This window comes from Meriones unguiculatus, chromosome 7, assembly GCF_030254825.1.
Source record: "Meriones unguiculatus strain TT.TT164.6M chromosome 7, Bangor_MerUng_6.1, whole genome shotgun sequence".
NCBI classification, from domain to species: domain Eukaryota; kingdom Metazoa; phylum Chordata; class Mammalia; order Rodentia; family Muridae; genus Meriones; species Meriones unguiculatus.
The window spans coordinates 1,514,019-1,533,017 of NC_083355.1; the positions used below are offsets into that span (position 1 = coordinate 1,514,019).

An 18,999-nucleotide genomic window follows, 5' to 3' on the forward strand; every position below is an offset into this window, starting at 1 on the left:
CCAACCCCCCCCAAAATCAGAGCTAAACTTGGAGCTGGGATCCAGAAGCAGGGGCAAAGGCAGGTGGATCTCTGTGAGTTCCAGGCTAGCTGGTCCCCATGGCAAGTTCCAGTCCAGCCAGGGAGGCAGGACCATACACGGTGAGGTAGGTAGGTAGACAGGCAGGCAAGGCAAGAAAGCTGGCAGGGAGGGAGGAAGGAAGGGAGGGAGGGAGGGAGGGAGGGAGGGAGGGAGGGAGGGAGGGAGGGAGGAAGGAAGGAAGGAAGGAAGGAAGGAAGGCAGGAGGAAGGAAAGGAAGTCATTGTCAGCGTTAAGAGACCCCAAACCTCCCAGCTCCACCTTCCTGCTGCCACCACAGCTTCCTTCAATGCTCTTCCCCCCAGTAAATGAAGAAACTCATGGATGCCCACAATTCTGAGAATAGTGATAGATGAAGATTCAGTCAAAAATAAGTCATTTACACTATTCCCTCTAAGGCTCAGGGAACAAGATGGAAGACAGGCAAGGGCAGTGAAACCCCAAATTCTAGACACAACACAATCAATGGAATCATAAACTCTGCACAGGGAAAGCCCTCTTCACCATCACTCACAGTGGTGGAGGGGCTCGTGGGAGCGTAGCCCTCACCACTGGATTACAGTAACTCAGAAGACTCTGGGAAAAGCGCAGCTGCCTGCAATTATGTAACCACAGGTGTGCCCAACAGACTCGAAAGGGTAATTCCAATCCTAAGGGCACAGAAATGGCCCTGGTGCAACAAACCCAAAGGGACATACACAAAACAGGAATCCCGAAACCTACCAACATGTGAGAATTACAATTCACAAGACAGAACCTCTGAGCAGACTCCTGGTAACCACTGCAGTGCGACAGACAGGGCCACTCTGGGTGCGCCTATGTGACTAAAGACCTGCGAACGGTGCCCCCTTCAGCCTCTGGGTACCTGATAGTTCCTGTGGGGGAGGGGAGCGGGCTGATGAGGTGGGCCATGGTGTCTGGAATGTTGATGGTCAGCGGTGAGATGTGTGGCTGCACAGGCTTGACTGGCGACTCAGGCGCTTCCTGCTTCTCTCTTTTCTCACTGGATAGGGCTGTGAAAGTTATCTTGATGTTTGTGCTCGGAAACCTGAAAGTGCACCTAGAAAACAAACACTGACGGTCAGTTCATGTCTGCTACTGCCAGAGGCCTGAGCATCCCCACAGAGTGAGGACACAGGGCTCTCCCAGCCACAACGTACACCAAGTCATTTAACGAGCAACCCCACACAGAAAGTATTTCCTATGAAGCCAGCCAGGCATAATAGAACACACCTGAGAACCCAGCACTTGGGAGGTAGGAGTACAACCTCAGGGCTGGCTCTGACTACACAGAACGTTCAAGGGGCGACCAGGCTACATGAGACAGCCCCTGACTTCACCCCAAAAAGATAGAAGAGAGGGACAGAGAGACAGAGAGCTACTCAGAGGGAAACAGTACTCAGACCAGCCATTAGAAAATAAAAAGTATAAAACAAACAAGAAAAAAAAAAAAAAAAAAGAAAATCAAATGTTCTTCAGGCGTAGTTCCCAGCAAGAGCGGAATAGGAGCTAAGCTTCCTTTCCTTGAACAAAGGCTAACAACCTAAACATTTAGCACCGGAGAATCCTTCTCCTGGCCTCTATCCAGCTCCTGCACTGGATGCCCGTTTCCTGTTTCCTTCACTGTATCACAAAGGCTGCCAAGAGACCTAAGGCTTCACCAATATCTATATTTAGGTACAAACTAGGCCTTCACACTAACATTCAGCCTCATGGAAATCAGTCTCTAAGGAGAAAGCTAGTTAAAAATTAGAGATGTCTCTTCATACAAAACAAGTTCAACTGATTTATCAAACTGTTTTTTTCTGTTTTTCAAAAGTTTCCTTTGTAGAGGAATTTTAATTCAGAACATGGCTTTTCTGTAAGAGATCATATCCAAAGGCCTTCTAGGTCTGTGAATACAAAAACAAAGGCGTTTTTGTATTCCAGCCTAGTAGAGAGCAAGTTTCAGGTAAAAAAAGAAAATTAGGTCCAGGCATAGTGGTACATGCCATTAATCCCAAGCAATGAAGGTAAAGCTAGTTTGTAGAAGGAAGCATACGTTTCAAAGTGAAGTCTGAGTGACACAGAAAGTAACAATTCAGAGATTTGACAGAATAGGATATGCCTAACTCTCAGGAGAAGAAAGGGAAGCTACTTATGGGGCAATAGAGAAAGAGGAGGCAATTTTACTGGGACAGTAATAGACACAGGTGGCAGAGAAAAAACAGAGGTGAAGACAAGGACAAGCCAGAGAATGAGAAGGAATCAGAAGATTAGAAAAGATTGCTGGAGTTAGTTTGAGGCCAAGGAGAGCAATTCATTGGCTGAGAGAAAAGCCATATTGAATAAGTTAGCTGGGGGAGGAGTTTGAGCTAGAACATGTGAGTTGAACCAGTGAGCCCAGAGCTCAATAGGAACTAAAAAGTGCGAGCTTACTCAGCAGCTGAGTCTCAGAACATTCTTGGCCTAGGTTATATTGTACGGACTTTAGAAGCTTCCAGGACTAGGCCTAAGGTAGCAGACGGAAGAAGTATGCCTTCCAGACAACAACTGAGACAAGAGGATGAAAGTTCCTTTTACAGCACTTCCAACAGATTTCATGCAAACAACCTACCTCCCCTACAGTAAAGGAATAAATGTCCTGCCCTTTTCTTAAATAACTCCAGTGGCTCCTGTTTTGCACTGCACATTTCAGGTTTTGAGACCAACTTCTTCTCTCTTACCTCTTTCACACCAACACCCATGATCTTGGGGTCCCAAAGCTGCAGGTTCCTCTTGGAGGTAGATTCCTCTAAGATGGGCATGGTCTCAGAAAACCCTATAACCACAATTTGGCTGGGAATCTTCTCTTCCTGTCTCCTCCCCCCCCCCCCCCCCCAGATAGTGTCTCACTACGCAGTCCAGCTGTCCTGGAAATGTGGTCCAGGCTATCCTCATGCCTCTGCCCTGACCTGTGAATGCTGGAACTGAAGACCTGTGGAGCCACTCCTGGCTTTCTTCCCTGGTTCTAATGCCTGTAATTATATCTATATTAAACGCCCCCCCCCCCTTAATATGTGAATGGCTGTTTTGCCTGCATGTATGCCTGTGCAGCATATGCGGTCCTGGTACCCATTGAGGTCAGAACAGGACAATAGATGCCCTGGAACTGGAGTTACAGATAGTTGCAGCTACCATGAAACTACTGGCTCCTCCGCAAGGGCAGCCACCACTTTGAGCTGTTGAACCATCTCTCCAGCCCTTTAAAACACTTTCTTAACTTCCAACTCTGAAGCTGGTGTGATGGTATACACCCGTAATCCCAGCACTTCAGAAGTGGAGGCAGGGGGACCAGTTCAAAATCAGGTTTAAAAAAAATCAGCCCTGTCTCAAAAAAAAAAAAACAAAAAAAAAAAAAAAAAAAAAAAACAGGGCAAAATCTTAAAGAGAAAAATTCCTCTTACTTCCTAGGCTACAGAAGTTTGGAAGCCACCCTCCCCCCCCAAAAAAAAAAAAAAAAGAAAAGCACAAGAAGAAGAAAAGCCCTTCCTGTGAGCCCATCTATTAGTCAGTGCCCTCTCAGGAATTAAATAAACAATGAAAATTGGTAACATTAGTGGCCCTTCACTCATCAGAGGACCCACACACAAAATGACCAGATGAATGACTACAGCACTAGTGGGTAGTACACTTCCACAGGCAGACTTGTGCCTGTGCTCTTCTACCAGGGAACCTTGATTCCGACCCTCCTGACCTGGCAGTGACCCGGTGCCTTGTGATGAGTGGTCTGAGTGGCTCATTTGTGTTGGAGTTTCTTTACACAGCCAGGTTAACTCCACTTTTGTCCCAACTGTCCCTAACTCTGTCGACAAAGACTGACAAGAGCTCTACACCTACTGCTCTGACATAGGCAGGCTCAGGGGTGGCACAGGCCAGGAATGCCAGCCGCTGAGAAGGCGGAGACAAGAGAAGACCATAAGCCCCAGGCCTGCCTGGGATGTAGAGTGAGAGACCCTACTCCAAAGCAAAAGGCAAGCGTTATCAGTGGTAGAGTGTGTGTCTAGCACGTATGAAGCTCTAATCTCAAACCACTAAGAAAAGAGAAGGAACAAAGGAAAAGGCAGTGGGAGCTACAAGCAGAGCAGACAGATGGGAGCTTGTGGCTTCCTAACAGACACCCAACAGCAGAATGGACCCACAAATGGTTCACTCGTGTAGCAATGCCACTCAACAACCACAAAGGAAAACTGCTCACGCAAGCAACACCTGCATCTTCAAAGCATCACTTGAAGAAAGCCAAACGCAGGGGCTTGCTCCACCTGATTGCATTTCACACAATCCTGAAACCTAGAATTCATTTCCCAGGAAAGCGGTGGCGACTACCTGGGCTCCCATGGGAAGGCAACGCCTGCAAGTCTGAGGGTAAATTCAGTGCTCCAGACTGAAATGACAAATGGCCAGGGCGCATGCACGCGTAAGTCCAATTCTGAAAGGCTGCCACAAGTCAGGTTTGTTCTCTATAAAGCATTTCAAAGAAAGCTTTCTTGAAATAGCAACCAAGTCAGGAAGATGATCAGGAACCGGTAAGATAGACAGCTTCTGACCACCTACGCTGTCCTCCGACCCTACACTATAGCAACTGTGCATACTCACAGATGCATCGTAATCAAAGAAATTAAAAACAAATAAGACCTGATAGTGTCCTTTTCCCCCTACATGCCAAAAGATCACCTCAACTAGAGTTTATGGTGCACACTCAGGAACTCTGGAGTGACACACAGGAGAAGCATTACTTTCATTTTATCTGTAACCGGTCTAAGCAGGTCTGGAGTGTTCTGTCTACTCACTAATGACGCTGGTAACTGCATGGCAGTAAAGAGTGTTACATATGTGACCCTGGGTAAAGTGTTTAATTATCAGGACTCCTGATAGCAGGACTGCCCTCCACCACACTCAGACACCTACAATGACAAATGCCACAAGCCCACCCTCGTGTCTCGAATTCCAGCACTTCAGACCACACCTCAACTCAAGAGCTGTGTCTCTAAGATGCCACTGGAACGGCTAATAAGCACAGGAAAGGATCCTCAAGTCATCAGCCAGCAGGGAAATGCAAACTCAAACTACAATATCTGCTAAAGTACCAGAAATGAAGAGAAGAGTGAATGTCAAGGCTGAAAAAATTCACAGTACTCCCTAAACCCCATGGCTCTAGCCACACAAGGTAAATGCATGGCCCACTCCTCATCCAGGCAACAGAAAGCCAAGAAGCACACTCAACAGGAACATACCAATAAATATCCACTAGAATTTCAGCAAAATTTTCTCAGAAGGTGGAGGCACGTAGATGTCTGTGAGTTCAAGGCCAGCCTAGTTTACACAGTATGTGCAAGGACAACATAAAGATAGCCTGTCTCAAACACAAACCCAACAGAACAGCACATTACAAACCTCCTTTTGGAGGCTGGAGAGATGGACGGCTCAGCTGTAAACAGTACTCACTGCTTTTGCTCCAAGGGACTCCATGCTAACTTCCGAGCTCGTGAGTGCTAGGCACATGTGCATAGACACGCATGCAGGCAACGCACTCAGACACACACAAATGAAACACCTTTTTCCGGGTGTGATGGAGTGCTCCTTTAATACTAACACAGTAAGCTTAGGCCAGCCAAGGCTACACAGTCAGACCCTGTCTATTCTTGGAGGCTGAGGCAGGAAGGAGGATTGCTGAGCGCTGCACACCAGTCTGGGCTGTACAGTAAAACCCTGTTTCAAAGGAACAAAACCTGCCAGGCAGTTTCACACACCTGTAATCTCAATACTGGGAAGTTGAGGGAGGACGACCAAGAATTCAAGGCCAGCTTGGACTACATGACATTCCACGATGGTATGAGCTACAGAATGGTACTTAATCTCAATAAATATAAAAGTAAACAAATAACAACAATAAATAAATATATTTTTTTAAAGTTTCTCAACTGGGCTGGGGAGACATCTCAGGGGTTAAGAGCACTGGCTGCTCTTCCAAAGGTCCTGAGTTCAATTTCTAGCAACCACAAGGTGGTTCACACCATCTATAATGAGATCTGGTGCCCTCTTCTGGTATGTAGGTGTACATACAGGCAGAACACTGTATACATAATAAATAAATACATCTTAAAAAGCTTCTCAACTTCAAATCTATCCAGGAGCTAGGTAGGTAGACTGGTGTGTTCCTATAATCATGACAGCCATGAGGGTGAAGCAGGAGCCTCAGGAGTTCAAAGTTACATTTTATGTTCTAGGTCAGTCAGCCTGGGCTACATGAGATCTTTTCTCACAAACTTAAATAATAAAAGCACTTGAGAATATTCATAGCTGCATTATCCATAAGAGCTCCAAATAAAACTATTTTATGTGTTCATCTGTAGTAGAATAAATTTTACTAAATGCACATGCTTAAAAATTTTACAGAAACTGGGCATGGCGTGCCTTTAATCCCAGCACGCAGGGAGGTGGAGGCAGGCGGGTCACTATGAGTTCCAGGCCAGCCTGGTCTACAAAATGAGTCCAGGCAGCCACAGTTACACAGAGAAACCCTGTCTCGAAAAACCAAAAACCAAACGAAACCAAAAAAAGAAAAAAAAAAAGAAAGAAACTTTACAGAAATGAAATGATCCACAGTTATGTTAGAGACAGACTAATTTAAAAACATACCATTCAAACCCCTTCACCTCAGAGTCCATTCTTTATTTCATATACATTCAAAAGCAAATTATAAAACTAAATTATAGTGTAGAATTCAGGATAGCTGTTCCATAGCTGAGGAGCAGCACAGTGTGAGAGGGAGCAATAGTGAAGATGATGATGTGCATCAGCTGACACAGGCCAAAGAAGTGGCTTTCACTGGGTTTTTCCTGGGTCAGGACACTTCTACATTCGAATTACAGCAACAAAGCAATGACAATAGAGATTGTATTATCTCCTGCTGACTCAAGAGGGATCAGAGAAATGCGCAAGTGAGAAGGAAGGGACTAGTAGGTAGTTCTGTGGGTTCAGAAAATTGGGTAGGTAGAAAGATGAGAAACCCACATCAGCTCTCTCCAAGGAGGAAAGGAGCAAACCTGGAAGAGAGAAACAACAGGACTGCTAAAGCCTTCCAGCCTTGGCTCTACTCTTCCTGCCCTTCCCAGGTCACTTGCTTTTGTACCTTACAACAAAGGTTCTGAAAATCTAATTTCAAATCCCCTGACAGCCCATTCTGACCTGCACTGAAGAGTTAATTATAGCCTTCAATTGCCCCACTTAGTGAGAACAACCTTGCGGTTTTGCCTCAGAAGTCTAACAGTCTGGATCACAAGGTGCTGGGAGTGTTTAATCACATACAGCCCCCACAGTGTCCACCAGACAGACGTATAGGTGGGACCCCAACAGGTACTGTATCTAATACGGTACCACCTCCCACAAAATATCCTGATTTGTTAAAGAGGCAAATTAGATGCTTGTATAGAAACTAGATGTTTATATGGAAAGGAGTAGGCTCACTAAGCTGCTTTCCTGGACCACTCGTTACTGACAGGCAATAAATACTTCCAGCCTACTTATCAGTACCTTTGATTACTCTCACAGTTCAAAAAATAACTAGAGAAGCAGATGGACACTCCTGCCCTCCACTGGTCTTCACATCTTAGTTCCAACATGGCTGCCAACAGCAAAGGTTCACATACCACTAGATAAGAAACCTTGACTCATAGTTTATATGATCCTTAGTCACTGGGCAGAGAGTGTAAAGGATTTCCTTAACCCTTCATACACTGAACCTGTAACTGCAAAAAAAGTCTGTCATTTCAGCCAGGAGGTGGTGATGCACTCCTTTAATCCCAGCGCGGCAGAGGCAGAGGCAGGCAGATCCCAGAGTTCTCACACCCACTCCAGTTCCGGACACCCAGCGTCAGAAAGGAACATGCACTCAGGATACAGGCCATTAACAGAACCATTTATTTTAACAGCACAACCCTATAATCACAGCCCGGGAGGCGGGGAGAGGGGAGATGGAGTTCAAGGTTACCCTCACATACCTGAGCTCAAGGCCAGTCTGGACTGCCTTACTTTTAAGATTCTTGAAAAGTAAATAAACGCTAAAAGACTTGCTGAGGACCCAAGTTAGGCCCAAAAATAAATAGATAGATAGATAAATAAATAAATAAATAAAAATTAAATTCCAGCATCTCTTTATGGTCTCCATGGTAAACATGCAAAACACAACACATACATGCAGGCAAAACACTCATACACATTAGAAAACTTTGATCTTCTTTGAGAGGTCACATATGATTGTCACTCATCTGTATTAATTTATAACAAATACAAATTCATAAGTTGAGAAGTTTAAATTCTTTATCATGGAGAATCCTAATTCTAAATTGTCTCTCAAGATAACTCATATCTTTAGTTTCTTCAACAAGCACTTTACTCTTACCTAACCCCACTCTAGAAGACACTTCACCTGCCACACAATATGACCTAGAAAGCAAAGCTAGAGTGAGCTTGTGCCGCACACAGAAACACATTCGGGCTCCAACTCTGGAGCTTTAAGAATCTATCCCAAGGACTTCCAAGGAGAGGTCACATGCAGAATCGTCCATGCCACGTACACCCAGTAAGGTTCTTTCAGGTAAGAAAAAAATTCTTACGGTTTTCACAACCCTAGAAAGTGGCCATTGTTCCTTAGAACAACGGGTTTTACACTAAACAAAACCAAGCACAGTAGGAAAATCTGCAAATGCTCTCTACAAGTGATCTCTGCTGTCAGTCTTGTCAGTTAAACATGAAACTATTAAAACATACAAACTTGAAACTTATTTGCTGAGGTGATTCCTTCCCTCAAGTGGCATGAATAGACAATTTAGAAAAGGATTTGACCTGGTGGCTGGTCCTACAGGAACAGAAATCCTAAGTAGCAGGGGGTGCCAAGTAAATGGAGAAAATGATACCACACAGAGGAAAGAGAGCCAGCAGTCCTCTTGAGCCCAAGAGTGGGCCACAGCACAGCAAGTCCAGGAGAAGAGAGAGAGTTCAAGGAGTAATGCAGGAGGTTCTAGGCCACCAGTGTGAGTAACAAGGGAAAGGACATCCAGGCCACTGTACAGGTTAACCTGGAGGCAGGAGGGGCTCCACCCAAATGCTTTCTGTGGCTCAGCGAACAAAAGACCACCAAGAAGAAAAAGACAAGGAAGTTAAGTAATCACACCACAATCTTATTTCCAATCCCCAAAGCTGCTTAAATATTCCATGCTAACAAGAGTACACAAGCACCCTGTGATCCTAGCACTCAGGAGACCGATCTGTTATCTCAAGGCCAGAATGGTCTACAAGGAGAGTTCCAGGACAGGGCTACACACTGAAACCTTGTCTCAAAATAAAATAAAATAAAATAAAAGACTAAAACACAAAACAGAAGATTCCCTCCTAGGGCTAAAATGGCTCAGTTGGTAGAATGTTTTCCTGCGATGTATGAGGACCTAGGTTTGATCCCTTCCCAAAGTACTACAAAATGAACAAAATTTCATTCTAAAAGTGAATATCTCAAGCTATCCACTGTGTATTAACTTGACAACAAGAAATGACATTTCATTTGTCTTAGTTTTATTTTCCAATATTCAACTGTTCCTACTCTATGCCAACTTTAGCATCATGTACGGTCTAGTCCACCCAGTTTCAGTTTCCTACCACCAACCCTGTGCATCACCCACCCACCCTTTTCTGAGATGATACCAACACCAGGATTCCTAGCAACTTCTCAAAAACAGTCAAGTAGGTACCTCTGCCTGCATTATCCAATCCATAGCAAAATGCAGGTCCAAGAACCTAGACTAGAGAAGCTGGTTTGCTTGGTACAGAAAATCTACCACAGGTCTGATGGCAAATGGAACAGTAAGCCAGGCTGTTCCTCACCTCCCACAGATAAAGATAACAATAATTTCCCATTCACCCAATCCAAGAGAAAAAAATATTACTAACCCAGTCAAAATAAGGAACTAGAATTCTCTTCCTAAGACAGACCTGGGTAGCAAACTTCACTTAAAAACAACAAACAAACAGAACAAGCCTGCACCTTATTGTCTAAAAATTTCAGATCCTGCCTGTCTCGGCCTCCCAAGTGCTAGGATTAAAGATGTGAGCCACCACGACTCAGCTGGCATCATGTTTAATTAAGACTAGAATATTAAAATTTGCCAGGGAACCAATTCAGATTAAACCAGCAAGAATGATGGATTACCATTCAAAGACCTTAAAACTCTACTCCTAACACTAAAATATACAGGCAAATGGAGAAGCAATGAAAGCAGGGCAACACTGTGACTACTACAAGGATCTATACAAGGATCCACAGCTATTACAAGGAATCCATAGCCTGGCAGTTGCTTCACTTTTAATCCCAGTACTTGGGAGACAGAAGCAGGCACCTAAGAATTATAGTGATTTATCTTCCCTTCCGATCTGCCACCTGCAGTGGAGCCAAAACCAAGATGCAGATCTTTGTGAAGACCCTTGTGCTTGAGGTTGAACCCTTGGACACTACAGAAAATGTAAAGGCTGAGATCCGGAATAAGGAAGGAATTCCTCCTCATCAGCAGAGACTGATCTTTGCTGGTAAGCAGCTGCAAGATGGCCATGCTTTGTCTGACTGTAACATTCAAAAGGAGTCCACCCTTCATCTTGTGTTGAGACTTCATGGTGGTGCCAAGAAAAGGAAGAAGTCTTACAGCACACCCAAGAAGAACAAGCACAGAGGAAGGTTAAGCTGGCTGTCCTGAAATACTCCAAGGTGGATGAAAACAGGAACATCAGTCCGCTCCATCAAGAAAGTGTCCTTCCAATGGATGTGGTGCTGGAGTTTTCATGCCTAGCCACTTTGACAGGTTACTGTGTGCTGTCTGACTTACTGCTTCAACAAACCAGAAGACAAGTAGTTGTGCATGAGTTAATAAAAAGGAGCTGGGTGCACTGGCACACGCTTATAATCCCAGCACTCAGGAGGAAGAGGCAGGCAGAATTCTGTGAGTTTGAGCCCAGCCTAGTCTACAAGGTGAGTCCAGGACAACCAAGGCTACAGAGAAACCCTGTCTTGAAAAATCATAAAGGAAGGTAGGTAGGTAGGTAGGTAGATAGATAGATAGACAGAGGAAGGAAGGAAGGAAGGAAGGAAGGAAGGAAGGAAGGAAGGAAGGGTAGAAGGAACAAGGGAAGGAAGGAAACTTATTGAAAAAAGAAAAGAAACAAATTATAGTGATTTAAATTTAAAAGCCACTTTCAAATTTCAGGCAGACTGAAATTCAAAGTGAATATCCTTTGTGATCTAAATACATTTAAACCTTAAGAAAGGGGAATATAGGTATATTTATCCACACATACTAAAGTATATTTAATTTTAAATTTTCAAAAGAATTATTTTAAATTTTCAGTTGGAAGATAGTATTTTTCCTTTTGCCAAAAAGTACTTTCTCCTAGAAAGATATAACCTGGCAAAAATGAACCCTCCCCACCCCCAAAGTTAGGGTTGGGGCAGTTTTGCTCGTCTCTTGCCAGGAAAGACACACCCAACTAAGGAATCTGGAGCCCGCTGGACGAGTGAAACATCTGAAGAAGAAAGGCAGATCATCAGGGGAAATGTCCCAAGAAAGAGAGTACCTGGCCAAGTGGTCTGGCCCACCTCCTGCTTGTCTCTGCTGCCCTCTACAGACATAAGCGGCAAGTGGTCTTCGAGGGCCCAAGTCAATTAAAAAGTAAAGCTGGCTTTGGGGTTGAAGTGTGGCTGTCCTCTAAACCCACAAATGCTTGTTAAAGGGAAACCCAAAATCTCTGTCTCATGAGAGCCACCTGGTATGAGACAAAGGAAAACAAAAACCAAGGGACTATTCTATTACCACTAATCTCATAATCTTCTAGTTTTCATTTGATTCTTTAGAACTTTCCTTTTTCTTTTTTTGAGACAGGGTTTCTCTGTGTGGAATGGCCTGTCCTGGACTCTCTCTAGACTGGGTTAGCCTCACGAGATCGCCTGCCTCCGCCTCATACATGTTGAGGTTTGTGCACCACCACTGCCCAGTTCTAAAACTTTTCTTAAGGTATAAAAAGTATTTCAAAATCTATGATTATTATGTATACATAATTTTCTGTGGAGACAGCAACAGTCATACAGAGTACTAGCCAATTCTAGAAATAAGCCTCATCTAGCTTCCGGTACGTGCTTCTAGGTTTGAGTCTGAAGCAGGTAACTAAGAACAAGGTTTGTGTGCCTCAGATGTACTTAACAGATTGTGGTCCTCAATCTTTCCAGAGATCTGCTGAAAATAACATTTAAAATGTTTGCATTTTCTACAATAAGCCGTGACCACTGCTAACAGTAACCTTTGGGGTCTCCAGGAAGATGATGGGGCCTTGAAATGCCGAGCTGGCCTGGACTGTGGTATTCTAACTAGCGCTGGGCAAAGCAGCCCCATGTTCTGCTGCTGCCAGGTTCTGTGCCACCAGGGGACAGCTTCGGGTTGACTGCTGTGTTCTACCAGGGCAGCACTGTCATGAAGCTGACAGACACCACCCCAAGATCAGCTTCAGACCACAAACTGCCCAGGACATTCATCGCTGAGTTCATAGGAGACTGGAGAGATGGCACAGCGGTTAAGAGTTTGACTCTTCTTTCTGAGGATCCAGGTTCAATTCCCAGCACCCATATTGCAACTCACAACTAACTATAACTCCAAGATCTTACACCTTCACACAGACATACATTCAGGCAATGCCCATAAAATAAAAAATACATTATTTTTAAAAAAAAATACTTAATCCTAAAGCTGCCGAATACAACCAAGCTGGACATTGTGTAAAGCGTGGCAGAAATAGCTTCATTATTGTAAATAGTTTTATTGTATTAAGAGTTAAAATTTTCCTTTTTATTTAGAAAAAAAGGGGGGGGGTGAAATGCTACAAGATATTTCCTCACAGTGTGAACCCTGTGAGATTATGCTGTTTACTGGAAAATTCTGTTTCTAGTTGTGGTGTGGCTCAGCCCTAGCACACATCTTTATTCCAAGAGTTTTCTGCTTGTAAACAGGATTAAATTAAGTCAGTCACAGGTCAAGAGGCAGAGCAAGCAATCAGCTGACAGGAGATGAACATACTCAAAAAAAAAAAAAACAACAAAAAAAAAAAACAGTAAGAAGTCGTCAGGAGGATGGAGAGAGAGATGCACAGGAAGTAGAAGGGAGGGACATTCTCTTTGAGGGGTTTAGGAGACAGCGTGAAGATTTCCTTTTCCTTTTGGCTGAGGAGGAAGCTCAGCTGGGAGCTTTCTTTGCCTTTTTGAGCTAGCAGGCTTTCCCCCCAGCATCTGGCTTTATTGGTAAAAATCAAATGACTTAGATTCTGTTAAAAAACATTCCTTAGCCAAGCATGTCTGCAGTTCCAGGACTTGGGAAGCTGAGGTAGGAGGATCACTGAGAGTTCAAGCCTGGCCTGAGCTACACAGTGAGTTTCTGCCTCAAAAAACAAACAAACAAACAAACAAAAACCCAAAAACAAATGGATTAAAATCTGGGGGCTGAAAAATTGGCTCAGTGGTTAAGGGAGTGTACTAACTTCCAGGCTCAGAGTTCAGGTCCAGCAATGAAATCGGGAATGATTTACAACCATCTACAACTCCAGCTCCAGGGTATCTGACACCTCTGACCTCCCTGGGCACATGCATATATAGACACACATACAAACAATTAAAAACAACATAAATTATTTAAGAAGAAAGAAATACGGGTTAGGAACTCACCCCTTTAATCCCAGCACTCAGGAGACAGAAGCAGCTAGATCTGACTTAAAGGCCAGCCTTGAGCTATAGAGAGTACCAGAATTGCCAGGGCTACACAGAGACCCTGTATTTAAAAAAAAAAAAAAAAAAAAAAGAGGAAGAACACACTTAGGACAGAGAACAAGCGTGTCAGCGCTAACACTCAGGAGGCAGAGGCAGGACCGCAGCAGGAGTACAGACAGCATGGCCTTCTCCAATCAGCCCGGGCTACCCAGAGACTGTTTCAAAACAAAGTAAATAAACTAAAGGAATAATGTTCTTATTTCTGAGAAGCTAATTTCCACTAGTTTGACCACATTCTGTAAGAAACAGGGAAGGTGAGGGAAAGTCGAGCTACCGAGTCACTAAACTCAGGCTGGTCCCACCAGGACAGTGTGGAGACTGGAAAAGGCCTGGGAGAAGGGTATGCTCCAGATGGACACTCAGGATCGTCGCCCCAGGGCTCTGCAGGGACAATAAACAGAAAGAATAAGAAAATAAACAAAGACCACCATACCCTACTCCCAGCCAGGACGTTAAGATGGAATCTAGGTCAGACAGGGGCCACTTACACAAGGTCTGTGGGAGAAGCAAAAACAAGCAATGCTGGCAGGGACACAGGGAAGACCAAGTGTGTCTATCCAGCCCATGAGACCAACAGCAGGTCTGCCCCGTTCCTCTAACAGACCAGAAACCGTTTCACCAGTTCTAGCCCCATCCGATACACAGGTTCGCTTACTCAAAGAAGCGTTCTGCCTGTGTGCCCAGGCTTACAGGCTGCCTCTCCAGTAGATCAGCCACCTTTAGCTTTAAAGCACATAGTACCAGAACAAAAGCCACTTTGGATAGACCGTCATTGGCCAAAACAGAAACAGGTGGCTGGACATAGCACCCCACATCATTAATCCCCAAAAAGAGAGGCACAGGCAGATCTCAAATTTGAGGCCAGCCTGGTGTACAGAGTGAGACCCTCAGGCAGGCAGCGGGCCTGACTGAGGGTGTAGATCAGTGGTAGGACACACACACACTTGTGAGGTGGTGGGTTTGACTCCCTAAAAGCAGACATAGTTATTGAATCAAAGGTGAACCGTCTGTAATAGTCCTGTCTTCTACAGCACCGCCAACCCCCACAGTCTGGTTTAAGAGTTTGCTCTCATCTGATGGGTCAACCCCACAGTCTGGTTTAAGAGTTTGCTCTCACCTGATGGGTCAACCCCACAGTCTGGTTTAAGAGTTTGCTCTCACCTGATGGGTCAACCCCACAGTCTGGTTTAAGAGTTTGCTCTCACCTGATGGGTCAACCCCACAGTCTGGTTTAAGAGTTTGCTCTCACCTGATGGGTCAACCCCACAGTCTGGTTTAAGAGTTTGCTCTCACCGGATGGGTAGGGGCGCTTGCTGGTAGGCACACTCATGTACCATGTTCATGCCTGGTGCCCAGAAGGCAGACAGGGGCAATGGATCCCTTGAAACTGCAATTACAGTCACTTGTGGGTCTTAGAACAAACACTGGGTCCCCTGCAAGAGCAGGAAGTAAGTGCTCATAATTGCTGAGCCATTTTCTCTAGCCACCTCCCAAGTTTTGTTGTTCTAAGACTTTTTTTTTTTGAGACAGGCTCTCACTGACTGGCCTGTAATTTTGTAGACCAGGCTGGCCTTGAACTCAGAGACCTTCTCCTGCCTCTAAATTTTATTTTTATTTTTGTGTCTGTGTCTATACAATGATTTTGGGGAGAGTGCTAGGAACCAAATTCAGGTCCTCTGTAAGAGCAGCCAACGTTAACTGCTGAGCCATCTCTCTATCCCCCAAAAGTCAAATTCTAAAAGCCTATGTCTGAAAAGATGATAGATCGATAGATAGACAGACAGATCGATAGACAGACAGACACCTATGTCAATGTGCTGGTGGTGCATGGTTTGAATCCCAGCACCGAGAGGCAATGGCAGGTGGATTTGAGTTTGAGGCCAACATGGTCTAAAGACTGAGTTCCAGGACAGCCAGGGATATACCAAAAAAACCCTGTTTTTTTTTAAAAAAAAAAAAAAAAAGCAAACCAAAAAGCCTGCATCAAGGGCCAGGGAGGGCACAGGTAAGGGCACTGGCTGCCAAGCCTGCCAACCTGAGTTCTACCTCTGGAGTTCCTATAGTAAAGAGAACTAATTTCCATGAGTTGTCCTCTAACCTCTATAAAGTTGTGTGTGTGTGTGCGCGCACGCACGTGCATCCCCACTCTGAACCCTCTAACCATGTGTGTGTGTGTGTGTATATATGACAGCATTGTGCACAGACCCATACACACTGAATACAGACTTTTTTTAAAGCTTGCATTGAACAATTCACTAGGAAACACCTGAGTCCCACTAAATCCCTTGATCTAGGGGAGGTCTCAGGTCACAGCTCCAGAAAGAGAACCTGAGTGGCTATTTAGGTGTATTCAGGATATATCCAGGAGAGCAGGAACAGCAGACAAAGCAGGATGGACAGCTAACCTTTATGCCACAGTTTCTGCACCAAGCACAGATGGCCACAAAAATGACCCCTGTAACAGTTTAGAAACAAAGCATTTTTACAGCTCTTCTAGTTGTCTCTAGCAAACCTGTGTCTATTCTGTTTGAGAGAACCAGAAGATGAGTTTTGCTACTGCAGTTGAGTGAGTCTCAGGATCGTGAATAACAATCACTTAATATAGCTATGGTGACCCTAATGCCTATCTAACCACTCCACCCTCCCTCCAGGAAACCAGGGTGGCAAAAGTGAAACTCCAATTGGTGCTGACCCTCATTAACCGTCAGTGTGTCTGGAACACTGTCAACCTAAAGTAAAGCGGACAAAAGTAAATGCCTAGTGAAGAACTGCCTTGGGACAGAGCTTCTGTTCCAATCACAACAGCAGGGCATTATGTGAGAAATCCACTAATGTCTCACACAGGCCCCGCACACTTCCCGGCTCCTTCTCCGAGTTTAGAAAAGGCATGTACCGTTGAAAGCTATCAGGGCTCTAGCCAGGCACCATTTATATAAACACAGAAATACACACCAACACCAAAACCCAATCACTTGTTGGAGGTTTGGGATTTTAGGTTCTTTCAGAACTACAAAACTTTTTTCCAAGTTACTTTGAAATCACCTTTTGAGGCTTCAACGTAACTGTCACAAATATTGAACTCGACCTTGACCTTGGAGTCTTTTCAGATTTTCTCTAAAAAAAAAAAAAATCCCCCCAAAATTCAGCAGGCTGTCATCTAGTCTGCTCAGATCTGCTAACAAAGGACTTCAGGACTCAGTTCTCAGCTTCCCTCCACAGGAGGATCTAACCAGGGACCAGAGCAGTTTTTGTTACAGGCAAAAGTCAGACACTGTTGTGGGGGCAAAACTGTGGCATCTCTCTGTTGAGGTCTCAAGGGAGTTCACAGTGAAGGGAGAGCATGCCCTCAAATGCCTACAGTTAACGTGACTGTGTGAATGCAGTCATTAAGAGAATACAAAGGTGGGACAGTCATAGAGTCAGCTAGAAGTGAATTTTCCACCATTCTTTCTTGTAGTTAGTTAATACGTGTGAATGGTGCTACTCTGCAAGGACAGACAGCACAACAATAATTTGGGGTAATTTATGCATACCAAGAGTTCTGAACTGTTTTTTATTCATTTTTATACTCTTTTGGATATGAAGAAATCTTTTGCTCATTTAATGCTTGTCATTTGTAAGAAATATCTGGGATCTGAACATAGACAGTGACTTCAACACATGTTCACTTCTTTACTTCACCTAGGAAGTACCAACAGGTCTCAGAAAACCTAGCCTGTGAGATAAACTTCATTAAACTGAAGAGGATATTGGCATTGTGGTGCATGCCCTTAATTCCAACACCCAGGAGGCAGAGGCCAATAGATCTCTGAGTCTGAGACTAGCATGGTAGAATTACAGGGCAGCCAAGGCTATGTAGTGAGACCCTGTCTCAAATGAGGGAGGGAGCGAGAAAGGAAAGGGAGAAGGAGAGAGAGAATGAATACTGGGTAGGATGGTTAGGTGTTATAATTAGGGTAGAAAATTAGATTTATGAAGTCCTAATTAGGGTTACTATTGTTATGACTAAACACCATGACCAAAACAACTTGAGAAAGGAAGCACATTCGGCTTCTGCTTCCAGGTCACATTTTATCCTCAAAGGAAGTCAGGACAGGAACACAAGCACAGTAGGAACCTAGAGGCAGGAGCTGATACAGGGGCCATGGAAGGTGCTGCTTACTGGCTTTCTCCTCATGGCTTATTCAGCCTGCTTTTTTACAGACCCCAGGACCACCAGCCCAGGGATGGCCCCACTCACAATAGGCTGGGCCCTCTCCCATCAACCATTACTTTAAAAATGCCCCACAGGCTTGCCTGGCCCGCTTACAGTACAATCTTATGGAGGCATTTTCTTAATTGAGGTTCCCTCCTCTCAGAAGACTTTACTTGTGTCAGGTTGACATAAAACTATCCAGTACATACGATTTCCAAAAATTGGAACTGCAATTAAAACAAAACTTTTTGGATAGCCGGGTGTGGTGGGGCACACCTTTAATCCCAGCACTCAGGAGGCAGAGGCAGGCAGATCTCTGTGAGTTCAAGGCCAGCCTGGTCCAGGACAGCCAGGGTTTTATACAGAGAAACCCTGTCTTAAAAAAAAAAAAAAAAAAAAAAAGCAAAAAACTTTTTTGAGATGCTGGAGAGTTAGTTTCCTAAGGACCCACTTTCCGATCGTGAGGACCCGAGTCCAACACCACCGCGTAAAAAAGCCAGATGGAGTGGCCAGCACTTTTAATTCCAGCACCAGGGAGGCAGAGCCAGGGCCCCAGTGAGAGAACCCTGCCTGAAGCATGTCTGCAGCATCCAAGCAACCTCGCCCAAGGTTGGCCCTGGCACACACCGACACACAAACGGTGCTCTCATTTGCAGTAACAAGTGTGTGTGGTGTGGGTGGCATTAGCAGATTCACAGGTAAAGGTGCTGTGCTTCTGCAACTGGGGGTCTAGAGGGGCCTTCTCCAACATGGAAGGAGAGCCAGCGGGGGCCACATCCAGCTGGGGGTCTAGAGGGGCCTTCTCCAACATGGAAGGAGAGCCAACGGGGGCCACATCCAACTGGAATCCCATCCTACAATA

At 44.8% G+C, this 18,999-nt stretch overlaps 1 protein-coding gene across 2 annotated transcripts in view; it reads right to left on the reverse strand.

Annotated features, from left to right (window-relative positions):
- Foxk2 (forkhead box K2) overlaps positions 1–18,999 on the reverse strand; it is a 53,212-nt gene that overhangs the window by 24,587 nt on the left and 9,626 nt on the right. For both annotated transcript variants that reach the window (XM_060386213.1, XM_060386212.1), the window contains exon 2: positions 944–1,138. In XM_060386213.1, the coding sequence (XP_060242196.1) occupies positions 944–1,138 (195 nt within the window). The remainder of the gene's footprint in view (positions 1–943; positions 1,139–18,999) is intronic.